The 18667-nt window shown below is 42.7% G+C and overlaps 2 protein-coding genes across 4 annotated transcripts in view; one reads left to right on the top strand and one right to left on the bottom strand.

The window, feature by feature from the left end:
* Positions 1-2962, top strand: part of mgat5 (alpha-1,6-mannosylglycoprotein 6-beta-N-acetylglucosaminyltransferase) — a 57057-nt gene extending 54095 nt beyond the window's left edge. For all 3 annotated transcript variants that reach the window (XM_029516892.1, XM_029516882.1, XM_029516874.1), the window contains one exon: positions 103-2962. In XM_029516892.1, coding sequence (XP_029372752.1) covers positions 103-301 — 199 coding nt within the window. In that variant the 3' untranslated portion in view covers positions 302-2962. The remainder of the gene's footprint in view (positions 1-102) is intronic.
* Positions 2842-16866, bottom strand: LOC115052652 (transmembrane protein 163). Its single transcript, XM_029516905.1, has 8 exons — positions 16649-16866; positions 15308-15427; positions 10292-10335; positions 10110-10201; positions 8544-8640; positions 5076-5187; positions 4714-4855; positions 2842-4400 (listed from the first exon to the last, which is right to left on the bottom strand). The coding sequence occupies exons 1-8, from the start codon at positions 16836-16838 to the stop codon at positions 4340-4342; spliced, it is 858 nt and encodes a 285-aa protein (XP_029372765.1). The 5' UTR covers positions 16839-16866; the 3' UTR covers positions 2842-4339.
* Between the last annotated feature and the right edge of the window lie 1801 nt (positions 16867-18667).

The following is an 18667-nucleotide window of genomic DNA, read 5'->3' as shown; positions in this document are numbered from 1 at the left end:
GCAGAATCACAGCGTCGCCACCGGGGGGCCCAGTTTTCTCACTGAATTAAAGGTCCAGCTCCTCCAGATGTTGCCAGCCTAACGTCCCTGTCCGTCTCTCAGGTTCGGCGTGGACTGTCAGACGGTGGAGTCGAGCGCCGACACGGTTGTCCCGGCCTACAGCGAGACTCGCCACCACTGCATCTTTCAGTCCGACCTGCTGCTGTTCAGCTGTGCAGGCGCCCACCAGTCGCTGCGTCGCATCTGCCCCTGCCGTGACTACATGAAGGGCCAGGTGGCGCTGTGTAAAGAATGTCTATAGCAGCCACATGGAGGCAGACAGGAGTGGCGAGGGCGTGGACACAGCCGGGCGGCGTTTTGGAGGCCTCAGGTTGTGGCTTGGTGGAGTCAAGTGAAGTTGGAGTGTGTGAGTATCTTGGAGACACACAGACACACACTCCAGGGCGTCACGGTTATGCAGCTGTCTCACTCCACCCTCCCACCCCCGAGTCCTCTGTGAGCAGACATTCACAGACTGTTTGTTCCTCATATTTATTGTTGCTGCGGCGCTGCTGGAGGTGAAGCAGCCAATCTGAGCATCCGTCCACCTTCAGACTCTCCAGCGGCGGTTCGACCGGTCCAGGAAGTCATGTGACATTACTTGAACGAACAAAGGGTGTCATGTAGAGCACATATCACCGACCAGCCCCGTTTGTCTCCAGAGGGCCCCCCCCCCCAAATCTGAACTGTTTATTCATTAGGTAGGTTTACACTGGACTGGCATGAAGGCCTACACCCCCCCTTCACACACACACACACACACACAGAGGGGCAAAAACAAATGGTCGTTAAAGACAAAACCAGTTTTACACTGTAACCAACTCGTTCATCTCTTCTGGACAGACACAGTGAGAGTGGACATGTAACATAGATATCTAGATTTTTATTCTGGAAATCATTTCCTGTCACGTACAGCCAACTTCATTCTTCCTTAACACGCCTGAGTCCAGCTGTGGAAGTAGTCAGCGGTTCCCGATTTTAACGCGTTTGAGTTCAACACTTGTTGTAAACGATTTATTTAAGGCTGTGTGTTTCTTTAAAAGGCCAGTAGCGTGTGAGATAAATGTTTGATATCCGGTACGATGCACACGCAGATAGTGAGGGGTCTTTCTCTGTAGCTGAAGCTGTCGTGTGCGCCGTCGCTGTGTCGTAGGGTGTTGTGACCTTGTGACCTTAGATGATAGAACCGCCGTCGCAGCAGCGGCAGCACCCACATTCATCGCAGCCAGGCTCTTTCCAAAGACTGCAGAGAGACTGTGGACGTTTGTAGCTTTGTTGACATGAAGACGCAGTCAAAGTACAGTAACACACTCATCCCCACATCTGCCTGACAACAGCTGTAAATCCAATCACGCGAAAGTGTAACGCAGCAAAAATATGTGCTCGACCTCATTTTCTTTGGATGACCATTAGGACTTTAATTTGCGAAGAAAAAAAATCCAATTTCTAGTTCTTTGTGGTGATTGGGAAAAATGCACTTCAGTTATCTATTTGCAGAGGTTTAATATTAGAAACACTGTACATTGTTCATAATGGGTTCTTTTTTTATTTATTTTGTATACAGAGCTCTGTTTTGCTGGAAATCTTTTGTTTTTTTTAATTTATGGCAGGATGTCTTTGTTCCTTTTCTATATTTTTATTTATGGAGAGTAATTTAAAAAAAAAAAAGATAAGATCAGTGATGACTGAGTGGGGAGGACTGTCTGCATCTGTCCAGCTTTAAGAAGACTGGTGAAGATTTGATCAGTTTTTAAATTTGGGTCTAAATTCTGACATTTTCAGACAGAAAAAAATGTTTTAGTGAAGAGTTTTCAAGATGGCAGATTTGAATATTAACACATAAGTTCTAAGAATTGTTGGTTGTAGACTTTTAAAACCAGATTTTTCGAGTTAATAATACGTGCTGCAGCAGAGGAATGTTTTTAATTCTCCTCCTCCTCTCATCACTGCTTTGTGAAGATGGACAGAAGTGGACTGAAGTTTTATTGTGAAAGTCTCAAACACTCTGTGCTTTAGTTTTCAGTGGCAGTTTTTCTGTTTTCACACAGGTTAACTCCCAGCTCCCACCTCTTCTTCCTCACTGTGTCAACTCAGACTGTTCTTACGTTTCTGATTATTTTTTTGGAAGCCTTTTTTAAAAACAGGTCTAAGATCTGCCGCCAAGTTTAGTGTTTTAAAGAACATGATGTGCCTTTTTCACGGTTATGTTTTTTCCTGCTCTGGTGGGACTGTGGGTGTCTGCTGCATCCCTTCCTGAGGTCTGATGGCTGGTTATGATTTCCAGTGTTGTCTTCTTTATTAAAATTTAACGCAGACCTCACACGTGTTAAATGAACAACTACGATCTATCCAGACCGAAGTACCAGTAAAACATAATCTGATTGGCTGTTCACCATTAACATCTATCCATCAGTGCAGCTCAATCATTTCTAACTTTAATAGGAGTTTCATTCCACAATTCCAGCAATAACAGGATTTAAGAAACATTCATGTTGACACAAAAATTGGCGCCTTTTTTTTTTTTTTTTTACACAAAACTGTATTTTGTTGTAATCTGATTAATGCGACATGCGTACTATAAACATGTTACCTGGTTGTTTTGCCTTAAACCGATTATGCACAGCAATGTTTTTGACGTCACAGATAATCAGTTCAGCCCATTTTGTTTCCTCTCTGACAGTCAGGCTCTTTAGATCAGCAGCTTAGTGTGAACAGTTTCTGCATCATATCAACTCGTCTTTGTTCGCCTCGGCATTGAATGAAAAAATGTGCATCTATCTTTGTTAACCTGAACGCTGAGGATGGAGGTCCAGGCAATGAGAAGAGAAGAACGCATTGACAACATTTTCTTTGTTTTCACAGTCCTTGGTGAGTAAGACGGATATAACTTTATTTTTAAATAAACCTTTTCTGTGACAAAAGACTCAGCTGCTGGTTTCACACTTGTTTTACATCACAGCAATATAGATTCAGGATTTACAGACAAGTACAGTCAGGGAGCAGCTCTTCTCCCACAGTGTGTCAATGTGTGCGTTTGTGTTAGACAAGTCCAGCTTTAACAATTCACCGTCGCACAAACCTGAGCTGATGGAGTCACATTCATGCCACAACTGCAGACAGTTACAAAATACTTTGGTTGTGCCTGCAAAGAAACATTCCTTGTGCTCAATTACTTTGATAATAATGTCAAAGCCAAAATTCTAATTCAGATAATTGTTGCCTTCTGCAACAAGAATTTGCACCCACAGAAAGACCTTCTGTCGCGACAAATAGCTCACTCTGTTACAAGCCTGGTTGGCGTTCCTCAGGATGCGAGTTTGAATCTTACCTCGGCCGCTCGTGCTTAATGGTCAGTGCACCACAACTGGACATTCAAAGGAATCATCAAGGGGATTGTTTACTGGGGCTGGATAGCTCAGTGAGTCAGTGCACTGCCTTTGGTACCAGACTCTGTGGATTCAAGCCCCGCTGAAGACCAAGCAGGGGAAGAAACCCACACAGTGTGTGTGTGTGTGTGTGTGTGTGTGGTGCAGTGAGGCCGAGGTAAAACTTTAAAGCAGGGTGGAGTAGAATTAAATAACTCATGATGTCACAATGTTTTGCTCCCTCCACAGTGTAAGTGACTGAAAAGGTGCCCACTCTAATCTTTCCTGCTCCACAGAACAGAGTAGATAAATACTGTAAAACAGCACATCACGTCACTGAGCCTGTGTGTGTGTGTGTGCTTATGTACCTGGTCCCCCTGCCAAATGCACCTTCTATTGATATATCCTCCCTGTAGTCATAAAAAAAGGGCAAAACAGCATTAATACTCGTCTGCTACATCAATCACATCAACCTGCGATCTGCAGTTTTATAGCACAGCTGAGCAAAGGCCACTAGGAACCATGGGAAAAATAAACTGCTATGTTTTGACAGGATGACGAGTTGTAACGGCGATATTATACATCAAGTTGCTGTACAAAAATCTGTTTCTTTATGGAGTAGTGGACTCTCTGGGTCCATTTGTCTCCGGTACACTACAGTCCTGCTTGTCTGTCCAGTTTGCTCATTTCTGTCTTCTACAACCGAGCATGTTTAAATATGGAGGCATGACAGAACGGACTGTTAAAAGACACAAACATATTATCTGTACAGCAAATTGTAAAACACAAAAAAGGTGCCAGGAGCTTAATCTGGCCACACTGTTACCATCTGCCTGATCCTCATGTAGCCGGAGGACTGACTGAGATTGTCCATGAGGGACTGTGGTGACAGCGAGCAGTCAGTCAGCCTCCTCCCTCTGCTCCTCTGCGGTCCGTCACTCGAAGCGCTCGTAGTTCCTGGTTTGTCGGACCCGAGGGACCATGTCCAGCAGCAGCCTGCAGGGGCGGAGACCGGACTTTAGAAAGAATCACTTTAAATAAAAAAAAATACTCGTTAATCTGTTGCTTTTATCAAAGTCTATCAAAAGAATTATTATTTTAATAACTCACATTACTTCCTATTATCACAAATTCCAGGCCCAGTTAACATACAACTTAAAATGATCAGCCTTTTGGCCCACATTTAAAATAAATTACACTAGTGTTCTTAAGAAAAGGACAAATTTATATAATCATTCATGTAGTTGGGCCAATGAAGCAGCACTGTTCATAGTTTTCTTGAACTCATCCCCAGAATGGCAGAGCTTACTTGACTCCGTAGGCGAGGATGATGAGGCCTATGAGGACGCCTATTGTCCCGTCCAGGTACCACACTTTGGGTTCATGCTTGAACACTTCAGCGCTGATGAGGATGGAGAAGCCCATGATTCCCCCGACCAGTGAGTTGAATCCTGGAGGAGGAAAACTGAATGATTTTTTAAAAACATAAACATTTGGAGGCTTGGTGTTGAGCTGTTCCTATGGTAACAGACTCTGGGTCCTGTGGATATGTGATACTGAGCAAAGTGACAGATTCCTGAGCTGCCTGTGATAAGTCAGCTGCTGAAAGGTCATCTTGTGAAACCAAAATGTAAGTGGCCAGGACCTGTTGACCTTTCAGACTTCACTCACCATCCGTGATCAGGGCTCGGCTCGTCAGGACCTTCCCAAGCATGAACTTGATCACGGCAAGGATGATGCACACCAAGCCGCTGACGATGGACACGCTGAAGAGGAAGTCGTCCTGAGAGACAGAGACATGAAAGGGAGTCGTGGTTGGTCTCTGACGTGCAGTCAGTTTTATTTCATCAATAAAAAAAGGTCGAAACAGCTCTCTCTGACTCCGCCTGCCTGCCTGCCTGCTTCCAGAATACAGAGAAGTTAAGGAGAAAAAGATGTAAGCAGAAACATCTATGTCACCTTCCATCCCATCGAAGTTCACAGCAGCTCTGACAAATCAGTGAGACAGCTCTGCGGTGAAGAACACCTCCTCTGACTGATCCAAACACAACATGACAACAATGAAGCAATACGGTTTTGAGTTGTTGCATGAAAGGTCTCAGTTTTCATAAAGCCGGATGTTGATTCAGGTTCTGTATGAATACTGTCCAAGAATCACAGACCGATCAGAAACTGACTTTCACCCAGCTGGTGCACGATGACTGCAGGAAATGCACACAACCTCAGCTCAAGCACAAACATCTTGGTGCAGGCCGACACCCCAGACACACACCCCCCCCCCCTTTGTCACTGAGATCTGCCTTGTCCATATCAGCTCCCTCCTCCATCACTCAGGACAAATACACTCCCAGAAATGCTCAAACTCTCACAGCTCTGACTTAATTGCCTCGGTTCGGTCCTGATAGATGGTGGTTTTAGTTTTAGAGTTTCGACAGCACTTTGTTGCTGCAGCAAATGTGAGACAGAAAATTATGTCAGTTAAATTCCTGCAGTGAAAATGCACAAAGGACGGATGGAGGAGCGTGGTGGACGAGAAAAGAGGAAGGGAGCTGCAGAGCACTCAGTGCCTCTGCAGCAGCATTAATATTGCACTACAGCCTTGGAGTCATGAAAGCTCATTTGGCAAAGTCACAGACATCAAAGATGGAGAGAGAAGCTCAGTGTGCTGCATAGATCCAACTCAGTGCTGTGACTCAGCTGTGGAGATCACATCTAGAATATATTGAACACATTCCTCAACGCGAGCAAATCTGTCACAGCAGACTGAATCTCTACTTAATGACATCTATTCATAAATTGCCCCAGTTTATCGAATTTGATTTGAAGTCAGAAATTCTCCAATTAAATGAGCCGTTCAATAAGTTCAGACTAATAGATCCTCATTGCTCATGTGCTGCCATGATAACTTCCAGTCAGAGTTCAGTTGGACTACAAGTCATCGGGGACACACACACACATTTAAGACAATGAGGGATAGAGGTCATGACTGACAGACCTGCCCAGACTGAACACTGTGATTGACATTTCCATCTGACAGCCAAACTCTTGTGCAGAATCTGAACCGTAATGTATGGCACTTGAAACAATTGTAAAAATGCCTGTATGAATACTGAAGCTTGGCTTCAGATGTTAACTACTGTTTTAATTGGGCTCAGAGGATTAACCAAGTCAGCTGGTGAAAACCAAACATCCTCCTCCCTCCCGCTGCCTCCATCTCACCGCTGCATACCTGATTTCACAGAACGGGGGAAGAGTGGGAGTGGTGACCATGCATCTTATTTCCAACACCAGCAGACTGAGAAGGGCTGGGAAATGTACACAAGCCCCAACCGTGATGCAGAAAGCCACGTGGTGTCATCTGACTGTGACAGAAGAGTCAGAAAAACACAATCTGTCAGTGTCACTGATCCCACTCTGCCTTTGTTCACGCCTCACAGCAGCCACAGACCAATAGATGAATAACACACCTGGAAAATAATTGAATGTTGATCCTGAGTGAGTTACCAAGACCATTTAAAATCGCTACAAAGTAGCATCAAGAAAGTCCCTGAGCCAACCAAAGGATAAAGCACCAACATTTAGTCACTGCCATCGTCACTAAACTCGCCGTTTCTACGGAGATTAGCATCGTCAAGCAAATGGGTGATCGAGCTATTTCAGGAAGTGTGAAAGCTCCAAAGTCTTCACACCTAAGATTCATGACATTCTTCATCCGACAGATGAAAACAACGCTGTTCCACCTCTTTCACACGCAGGTCTCCGTCCTCCACTGACTGCACACACTGGAAGTACTGTAAGTAAAGTGGTTGGAGATAAACACTCAGACGTATCTGTTAGCTGTGACTTTTCCCCTCCTTTGCTTTTCTGAATGCTTTCATGTCACATATCTGCATAAACAACTTCATTCATAACATTTGTGGGCTTAAAAAGCATAAAAGAGCACACAGGGCTCCTGAAATTGATTTGAAGTACGATGAACTGCCCCACAGTCTTTCTTGCATTCAGGATTCATTGATTTGTGTGAAAACAGTAGTCTAAAATGTCACAGCAGTCACACAACAACAGATTCTTAACCTTATATAGGTATATAAATTCAGCCTTGAACCTAATGTCCCTGCATTAAGTCTGAGGAGACACTTCAGTTGAAACCTTGACATAAGATTCAATGAAAAGCAAATTATCTTGACATCTTTTCAGATTAATTTTGCCTGGAGACACGGTGCCAGATCCGAAAGCTTCCATCTGTTCGGTACCAGCTCTGAATGCTTGCAGCCCTCTACTCCTTCCTGCTTGGCCTGACATGCCATCCCTCCAGTGACCTGCACCATGTGACAGCCAGGGCAGAAAATATGCTGTCTTATCAGATCTGCTACCACTTCAAAATGGTGAGAATCAGATCTGCAGCTTCATGCCAATCACAAAAATACTGAAATAGTTTTTTGTTTTTTTTTTGCATGTTGTTGGTCTTGGATGCTTAAAAGCACACTCGGATTTTTGGGGATATTATTAGATACAGGCACCAAGTCAACAGCTTTTTCTGGGCTATAAGTGAAATCCTTATCTCTGGCAGACAAGTCAGGACAAAATGGTTGTTACTATCAGGCCAAGCTTGAAAAACAGCCACAAATTCCACCGAAAAACTGATTATATACCAAATTTTGGCTTAAACTCCTCAGCCTGAGGTCAGTGAGATGGTCAGACCTGTTAAGTGACTGCTCAGCTGAGACTAATGCAGCTGTCAATGCACTGCAGTATTTTCATGTGAATGTGATTACGCTTTGTTTTTTTTGTTTTTTTACCCTTGACAGTTAAATGGATCATCTAATCTGTCCCATATGGTGGATGCTTTAATCCAAAGCCCTTCCATCTCTAGTTTGAATCAGCATCCAAGCCCTCGATGGTCAAAGCCATTTTCTGCCAACTGCAGTCTCAAGTATAGGAGCTCAGGAGAAACATACAGTTTTCCAACAACAAGCTCCTGGTTTGTCTCTCAGCCACTGCTGAACAGTTCTGCTTTATAATGCCATGCAGAGGAATGAAAGAGCATGTGATAATAAACACCACAGAGGTGTTTGATTCTGCAATCAACACCCTGCACTCAAAATGTGGGCTTTGTGTTGGTGGTCAACAATATCTTACCACTTCAGGTAACAGCTTGGTGGCCAGGTCATGGATGGCCTTACCCAGAATGCACAAGGAGGACAGGATGAAGATCACACCCAGGATAATGCAGGCTCTGTCGAGATGAGGGAAACACAAAAGCTATTACTGAACCAGACAGAATGAAACCTCCTTCAGTAAAGACTTCTTTTAGCTTTAATTCTTCACTGAGCTGATCACGATGCTACTCGCCACTTTGACACTGAAAACAATTTGAGCTCCTGTACTGGTCATACATTGCTGCCTGAGAGTGTGCGTTGAAATCTGTAAACTGCTCTCAATCCACACTCGGCATCCTGTGTTATGACCAGATGAGGTAACCAAGGCAACATCCAACATCAGTCCAAGAGGGCCACAGCAGGACACACATGTGTACACACACACACACACACACACACACCATGGGAGCACTCAAGCCTCTCTAACAGGCTCCATGTTGTTTCCTGTACAGAATGGATGTAAACGTGACGCCACCTCTCTGTGAAGCTGTCTCCTTCACAACAAAAACAAACAAAAAAAACAAACAAACATGGAAACACTGCAGGTTTTCAGCAAAGCACCAATTATGTTTCCAGAGGTATACATTTTTGGATTTTCAAATCAATAGCTGCACAACAGCATCTCCCCCTTGCCCTGCCACAGCAGTTTGAATGGTGGCGTTTTTGTTTTAAGAAGCACTACATCTTCAAGTAGAAACCAAACTGCATAATTTGTCTTATTTTGACATCTCAGGTTTGTTGCCTGGCAACCGGTCTGCAACCAAGCATCACTATTCAGCCACATCATCTCTATCAACCACAGACAGGTAAAAAAATTAAGATGTATTTCCCAAAGTGTCTGATAAAGATGTAAAACAATCATTATGCTGCAGTTACAGTGTGTCTGTGTTGGCACTCAATCTACCAGCTGCTCCAACAGGAAAGGCAAAGACACAGAATTCCCATTTAGTAAGTTTTGTTTTTGTTGTGTTTCCTCTTGTCTTAATATGCAAGGCGAAGAGTTGTGTTCAGTTTTCTTCTTCTCTGTCTTCCAGTTGCTACCTTACCTTCACAGACAGACAGACACACACAGCCATTCTCAGCCAGTTAGAGATAAGATGTGAGGCGCTTGTTTGTGATCGGTCCCAGTGGGCCAAGGCTGACAGAGCTGAAGAGACCTGCTGTTTGACACACTCCTTTACGCAACAAAGCCAGCTACACACACAGACACACACTGCGGAAGGACTGAAAAGGTTTTCATCTCTCCTGAGTCGGCTTGGATCTCACAGCTCATAAGGGCAAGTCAGAACAAAGGCACCAGCAAATACAAGCAGCCGACTAATCCCAATAAAGGACAGAACAGCACAATATCTTCCAAAAATTTAAATAATGAGCATGAAGAGAACATTTCACAATAACCTGCAAGTTTCTTTTTATATTTAGTTTGTCATTTTTGGTTCATATTTATGCAACAACTCATGATTTAAAACGCTCTGGGCATTTAAAACTGTTTAGATTTTAGGTAGAAATTTGAAAGTCGATGTGGTTGAAGTGTAATCGTACTCACATGTATTCACGGTGTGCAGAGTGGACAGCTGCTGCGTTGCTGTACCGCCACAGTACGATGACAGAGGACAAAACATCCAGCGTGGCATCAAACTGCAGAGCACAAACAGAAAAACACTGAACTTCCTGCTCACTACAGCCAACAGTCTGGACCAGAGCAGCTTTGGTGAAGCAGTGACTTACAGCAAATCCAAAAGCTGAGGCACTGTGTCGCATGATGGAGACAGCTGGAGTGAAAACACAAGAATGAAACTTTAGATCAACAGGTGAGGACAGATGTAACACAATTCACCACAAAACATCAACAAAGCACCAAAATGTTTCCTTTGGTGAGAAAACGAGCAATAAGTCAACAAATTTTGCATTTGCAGGTTGGAGACGTCAGTTAATAAAGGTTTGGGAAAACACTTTAGCACCTTGACTCTTGAAAACATGACAGAAAATTATTTCCGCGTCCAAAAACTACAAACCGGAAGTGACGTAGATATACATCCGTCGAGTCGATCAATCAAAGAATTTATAGTTTAATATCAGTTTTGACACTGAAGAGGTCGATTTTGTTTTTTGTTTTATTTTGTTATTATCATAAATTAGCTGCTATGGAGACTCCGAGACCAGAGACGGTCTGAAAGAGGAGACATGACGTCACAGCAGACATATTGGATTGGTGTGAATCAGGTCTGAGCAGGAAATTAACGACAGCTAATGTTATTATAATCCCTTCATTAGAAAGTTTTTTTCTCACATTTCAGGCCACAGTATACCAGAACAGTTCATATTAGTTATTTCAGTCAGACTTTGTCTTGTTTTTCACAAATCCACATGTTTTGCCGCGCTGAGCTTCAAAACAGCGAGGGAGGGAAATAAATTACGCTTTATTTTCTGTTTCATCGACTTAATGGCATTACGTCTCTGTTTTTCTGGTCATACCTCATCATCCTATGTGTTGTCAGCTCATATCACTCCATCGAGTCCCTGTTTTTTCTGGCAAGAGATGAGCCGCTAGCTTTAGCTCCTTCCGGTGAAGGAGCACACTTTACTTCCGCTACTTCCGCTTCCGGAAGACTGCCATCACATGCTGTGCTCATTTTTAGATAAATTCAAATTTGATCAAATAAAATTTGCGTTGCCAACGCAAAAAAGTCCAACAATACACAAAGCATATAATATAACATTGAGGTTGGATTTCTGCCTTAATGTTTTATTAAACACAGACATCCATTCAGTAATTTTTAATACTCTTATTTAAATATATTACAAGCTGCACTTTAAATCAGCACTAATTTATTTCCATGGTGATGGAGCTGTATTCCTGAATTATTTATATATGATATATGACAGTGACCTCCAGTGCTGCTGTTGCTGGAGCTTTATTAAATGTCTAAGTTTCCTTTTCCAATGCTATAAGCTTCTCTGCTCCACTCGATCACATGCTCTAATGTCTGTGCACACAGACAAACAAACATTCAGTCGTCTTGAGGTTTTCCTTGTAGTCCAGGATGCAGACTGGCTCCTCTGCTGTTTCACTGCAGTGAGAGCTGCATATTGTTTGGAACTGCTACCGAAATTTTCTTTAGCTTGTGCAGCAATCCCACCCAAAGACTCACACTAAAACACGAGCCAAACCACCATATACACATATTCACCTGCAATACGGAGAAACAAGAGAAAGCAAAGAAAGATGTCGACAGAGATAGCAAAGGGGGCAAATCCTCTCCTCTCCTCACAGGTTTATTTTTAGCCAGAGCCACTGGGGGCCAGTAACCTGCCTCAGCTCTGCATGCAGAAACGCAGGATTGTGTGGAATCATTCTTAATACTTCTTTTGTCGTTTTCATTCTGCTGTAAAACTACAAATTTATTCCTCATTTCCTTCCTTCTCTCCAAACCTAGTCTCCCAAGCTTCTTTCTTCGCCATCCTCTCTTTCCTCCCATAATTGTTTTGTCTCTTTTCACTTGCTCTCTCTGGGCTGAAGGCACAATCATCCAAACCTGTGCCGTCGTCCTGACTGAAATTAAAAACAGACAAATGCTGCCTTCAAATTCTCACATTGCAAATACTTAGGCACACATGAACAAGCCTTGAATACAAATGAGAGAGATAGCAGAGATCTGCAGTGATCTGCAGAGATGCAGCATGGAGAGAGTGACAACAATAGAACCCTTAAACTAGCAGTGAAACTACTGTTTGTCCAGCACAAAATCTAAACATGAACCATGTTCCTCATAGAAGCCATTATTTCCTCTGAGAAGATAGTCACATAGAGGTAGAGAGGCTGAGTAGAGAGAAAGCATTTAGTTTTGGCTTTAAATATTAAGTCCATGTAGCATATGAACTCAACAAGATTAAAGATGCCTTCTTGTTCTTTGAACCTCCAGGTTGCAGATACAATGTGTCCCTAAGGTCTGAGAAGAACAACAGACTGGAGATACAGCAAACAGGCTGACAGCTGTTCCAATGACAGTGAGTAAATTGGTACAGACCAAGGTGTCAACTGTGCCAGTTGTCTTTGCTTGCATGTGAAGGGATGGCATGTTAACTTCGCTGAGCAAATAACTTTAAATGTGGTTTAAAATACAGTTCATTCTATTATCCCAATGTTTAATTCATGCTATTTTAGATGATGATTTCAGCTTTTAGAGGTGTTACTTGGGGCCGAACCCTCAAAGATCAGCCTCTCATGTTCCCCAGGAATGTAAACCAGCGGCTCCTCCTCTCGTCCTAGCTCCCTCATTAGAAGCAGAAAGAAGGAATTGTGTGTAAATGAATCAGATGGAGCTCGGCGGTCGTCAAAGCTGAGCCCAGCAACACCTAATTGGCTCAGAGGAAAGCTGGATGGATGTCAGCAGGGACAGAGCTTCAGCATCACATAAAGCTGCACACACACACATCCATACATACACTCCCTATCTGTCACATTTGACAGGAGAAGCAGAATAGAAGATGAAAGAGCCTTGGAGGCCTGCTGGTTTATTGCCTGTTTGTTGAGCTGCATTATATTTATCAGTGAAACACTTTTCTGTGAAGGTTGTTATTCCAGCCGGAAGTGTTTGTCTCCCTGTGCTGCTGCAGCAAGACATACACTAATTATCATGAAAGCAGCGCAAGTAGCTCTCTGTCTTTTGCACTTTGCCTGTCATTTTCTTGTTGTCTATAATTCACAATTGGCTAATCTGAATGATGTTACTGTGCGAGTATGTAAAAGGCCACACTCTTCTTTGACATCCTCTTCCACACATTCGATTTATTCATGATCTCTTTGTAATTCAGGCTGTTTACTGTCTCTCTGTGTATTAAAAATGATGGCTGCTTTGTTGAGTGTGGCTTATTCTGTCTTGTTACATGATGCACTTCGCTCCTTATTAAACAGAGCACAGGGCTGTTAAACATAAAGGGGAAAAGATGGGTAAAAATTGGGTAATATTGCTCATTAAAATATTCTTATTTACGATGGACTCACTGCCCAGGAAGTACTTTGCATTCAGTACACATCAGCTCATCTGCAAAGAGGCAGTGACAGTCTTACAGGGGGTTTAACAACACTTTAATGAGTGATCACAAAACTGGTGCAATGGATTGCTTCCGAATAAATGTTCATTGTCATGACAGTGTCAATCATACAGGGAGCCACTGCAGTTCAATGATAATTTGATATGAAATCTAATTTTTGCTGCCGTAAACTGTAATAATGAAATGACGTATATCTAAAGCACTGATGGAATGATTTTTTTTATAACTGCACAAGAAAAAAATAAAGGTGCCTTTTATGCATATTACCTTATCTGTGGTGTTTTTAAACATTTTTACCACAATTTGAAGTACTTGCAACAAAGCCACCATGAAAGACTGGACCCTTTTCATTTCCAATGAATAAGCTCTTTTCACATAACACAAGTAACCTGACACACATCTAACACAGAAAGTAACTGTCAGACAGGTCTGCTGTGAACTGCTGCTCGACCAGTGTTTCCTCATCAAAACAGCTCCATCTGCCTCATTCATCTCTTCCTCTACGCATATTCTGTGGCGCATTTGCAAACAGTGCCATGTTTAATTTATAAGTGAAAGGTGAAGGGTCTCACTGCAGGAAATAAGACAGTTTGCGGAATAATGTTTAGGGAAGAGAAAATAATCTGTTTGCAGACATGAGGGATCTTTGACCTTTATTTTGTTTTTTAGTATTAAAACTCATTTGGCCTGTTAATCAAAGTGGTGAAGAACTTGCTATCACTCACTAACGAATATCTCTGCACATTCTGATGATCTACACTGCAGCAGAAGTATTGAGAAGTATTGAGGACAGCAAAACCTGTCCTCAATACTTCTGCATCTGTCACGTACTGCAGTAGAGGAAGAAGGAACATCACTCCAATATCACAGCATGAGATGGTGACTGTTGTAGTCCACTGTCACCAATCATCAAAACAATATGCACCTCCAACACTCATGAAATGTAACTTTATATATTTTTTAATATATCCAACATATATCTGTCTCTACCTTTCTCCAAATCTGTCAAATCTCCAAATTATTTACAAAATTTTATAAAAGTGGACTTTCAGGAATCGAAACACACAATGCAGCATCATCTGGACTTGATCAACAAAGTGATTCACTTCAATCCCAAATTAGACTTAAAGAGAGAAACCTTTAACAAATCTAAAAAAATTAAAACAATCTCACCACTATTTTCCATCTAAAAACCAACAATGAGTCACCATCATCATCATCATCAGTGGATCCATGCAGCTGAGGGTTTTACCCCTAACATGTGCAGGTTTAGCAAAAAGGAAACAGGTCCTCTCGCTCTTATGGCTCCATAAAAATCCAACATTCAGACACTGCAGCAGAAGTCAAGGCTGAGTTCACACCTGACAGCTAAAACTGTTTTCCTTTATTAAATAAGAGAAACTGTCATTTCAAGAAGAAGCAGTGGGAAGCTGAAGGTGTGGACTCTCACAGTTAGCATGCTGGAGTGTGCTTTCACATCATCTGCTTGTCCTTCATGTTGTATTTTACTTTGAATGCTGCTCTTTAATCAGGCTCACATTGATGAACAGGGTGTCACAGTTTTTAAAAGCTCGTCCTTCAGCTGAAGCACCAGGCAGAGGCAGAGCGACGTCTTTGGATTTATTTCAATCTTTACACACCAGGATTTTAAAAAGCAACACATCTCAAGCAAAAACAAGCGTTACTCACTGAAAGCAGCGATGGCAAGGACGATGGTGATCAGTATGGACACCCAGGACACCCACAGAGCTTTCTTGCGGTAATTCTGGGCTTCATGAGGTTTCAGACGCATGCTGCTCTCCAGAAGTCCTGCAGATGACAACACAGAACACAGTGATCTACAACGTTAATTCTGACACAGAGCAGAGAGCAAAGCAAATGAGACAATTTAACTAAAACTGGATGCTTACTTACCTTTTGATTTGTAGTTTGACAGCATCACAGAGAGGATAAGGGAAGACTAGTGCTACATTACACAAATAAGGAGCAGTGAACTATTATTTGCTGATTCTGTGACAGTTAACTGATGCAAACTTTCATCTTCAATTAAAACAAGTAACATATTGATGCTTCTTGTTGCACAACACTGGCATCATATTACTATGAAGGTAATACAATTAACATCTTCTAAACAGCTAGTAACTTCAGACAGGATCTGGTGAAGGCATGTGACAGACGACCAGCTGAATGCTTTCTCGCCCACTCAGATCTGTTACTTTGGTTTCCACCAAACACTGAGGGAATGTGTGTCTAAATGCTCAACCGCCTTCACCGGATGGTTGCTGAAATCAACTTCCCCATGTAATATGTTTTCTCTCTTCCTGCTGGTGCTCTTAGCACAACTCCAGGCAGTCTACTCCCTACCCCCCTGAGCATCATGTGACCTTTGCATTAATTACACACTGTTGCAGTCAGATGGCCCATTGGTTGATTTCCTTTGAATAGTCATCCTGCATTTTTTAGATCATGGAAAAGTCTGTGATGGTGATTTAGGATGACCAGGCCTATTGACTTTGAGCTTATGCCCACTATTATTCTGGTCAGACTCGCAAGCCTCATTATGTTGCTCTGAGAAGTCAAACAGTTTTCTCTGTGCCATCTCAGGATGTGGAACACAGGCCACAGTTTAATTGGCTGTCTGTGGTTTCCACTCTTTCCCAAACGCAGTTCACTAATTTATTCAGCAAATCTGTAATCACAGCAGTATTTCAGGACACATATCTTCGCTGTGCCGGCTCGGCTCTGTGCCTCTGCTGAATCCTGTAAATAATTTATCAACTGCGTGATTTGACTAATCGACCATTTAATCATGTTATTATTGTTCTCTGATTTGAAGGCTTATTCTAAAACACATAAAGCTACAATTTTCAGGATAGTATGGTGACACAAGTGTAAACAGATTTGAACGAAGTGCGGCTCACTGTAAACGGTCATCTGGCTGCTCTCCATGGCATTACGCACAGTGTGCGCCCTGGCCACCACGGAGCATCTGGAGAGTCCCAAACTTTACACCTAATTCCCGCAGCCTACCTTGGTCATCTATGCTGTCTGTGATCTTCATCTCCTGGTCCATCTTGAAGCCCTCTGGCTGACTTTCGGGGTTGGGCTGCTGTCGTTGCTCCTGCTGCTGCTGCTGGGAGTCCGTCTGGTCGCACTGGCCGTTCACCGCCGAGGGGTCCACAGCTGCGGCCGGGTGCGGGACTGCGGTGGAGTCCGTCATCTTCACGGCGGCTTGCGGTCCAGATGAGGCGCTCCGGGAATGTGACACCTGGGTGGGAAGTGGGGGCTGAGAAACTGGGCGGAGAGCCGGAGACAGAGGGAGGGAGGGCGGCTGCTCGCAGGCTGCAGGTCCAGCTGCACCAAACTAAACGCTGTCAGGTGAAACCAAGCCGGAAATGAGGAGATGGTTACATCAAAACACGTCTGCAAGAAATCTTTTTGATAGGATCAACTTCCAAAAATATGTAATATTATTATAGATGTTTAAATGCGAATATGCAGGCAGGCATATTGTCTATTGTATAGCCAAATACAAATTTTTAATAATATAATCTAATATTATTGTCATTCACTAGTAAGAGGAACTTTGTGTCCTTTCATATTTGTTATTTTTTAAGTCATTTTGTGCAAAAGCTTGAATTTCAATGTCATGTTTTCTTTAAAGGAGGGGGTGGCTCTTTATTTTGAAGGTGACAACGGGAATAAGAACTATGTGCTCACACAGTTGACCAAAGACGTTGCCCCAAGACTTGACAAGCCAAAAGACAGAAAGCAGAAAAATATTCACCAGAGGGTCCAATTCACAGTGTGGTGAAAGAGCCACAGCTCCTCTCTAATTACACACTCTGGAGGAGATCACGGGACTCCTCTCATCCTGGCCCGGGTGGACTGAGCGACAGGCGGCTGACAGCAGACAGCTTGGAGTCGATCAGCTCCACCTCATTACAGAAAATCTTGCTATAATAAAGTCAACTACAGCGGGTTGCTCCATTAGTACATTTACTTCTGATAACCGATCGATGTCATTGCTGCCTCTGTGGCCAAGTGATGATGATAAAGGCGGTAGTGAGTGATTAGGTTTGAAATGAGTTGTCGTGAATTATGACTTTGGTTCAGATAATTATGACAGTAAAGTAATTGGTAGGGTATGATATGGGTTGCTAAGATACAGAGCTACTTGATAAGCATTTAGACTCATAAATTATTCTGCTTAGGCTACTCCAGACTGAAGTGAGACATGATGGGGTTTTCGTGTATCCATGAATTAAAAACCCGAAAGAGGTCACAGTGGATCAGAAAAACAATGTTTATGTGAAAATGTATATGTTTATATGTGAAAATTCCTTTCAGACATAATTCATCTAACAAAGTCCTATTGGGTTTTTAGGTGCAATAGCTGGGACTAAGACGAATGAATACATTTCTGTTGGGCAAACGTGCATGGCTGCTTTCGTAATCACAGCTGTGTGCACACACTGAAAAAGAAGAGCAACAATATTACACTAAAGGCTACTTGGATAATAAAGGAAGCCTTGTCCAAACCTGCATCTCTGGTAAGGCTCAAATCGAGCTTCTATGGATTCTTTTTTATTAAAATCTGGCATCTTTATGCTGGTGGATTTGTCAGTAAAACGTTTCTGTGCAGTAGTTGATCTATTTGGCTCAAATCTTCTACTCAACCTCACCGAGTCTGTTCTTAGTCTCTGGTTCCCTTTAGTGGTGGGCAAAAAGTAATGCAGATCAGAGGAGACTGAACATGTTGAGACAATCCGGATGCCTCAAGGCTTGTTAGTCTTTCCCCTCCAGCATTTTGACAATGATCCTGAATTATTATTTAAACATAAATACATATAAAAACGATCTGTGGACAGGAAAATAACCCCTTGTCAAAGGCATAAAATGCAATTAACGCACAACAATGGCCTCTGGTGGCAAATTCAAGCTTTTCAGTCTTAACGGCTTCATTTTCTTCTTCTAATAATCCCCAGATCTTACGTCCCATCTTGTACTTGAGTACTATTATTTTTTTTAGTATGTAGTCTATAACGT

The sequence above is a fragment of the Echeneis naucrates genome, chromosome 2 (assembly GCF_900963305.1).
Source record: "Echeneis naucrates chromosome 2, fEcheNa1.1, whole genome shotgun sequence".
Taxonomy (NCBI): Eukaryota; Metazoa; Chordata; class Actinopteri; order Carangiformes; family Echeneidae; genus Echeneis; species Echeneis naucrates.
Note: the sequence above shows the minus strand (reverse complement) of the source record. Positions and strands in the feature narration are given on the sequence as shown.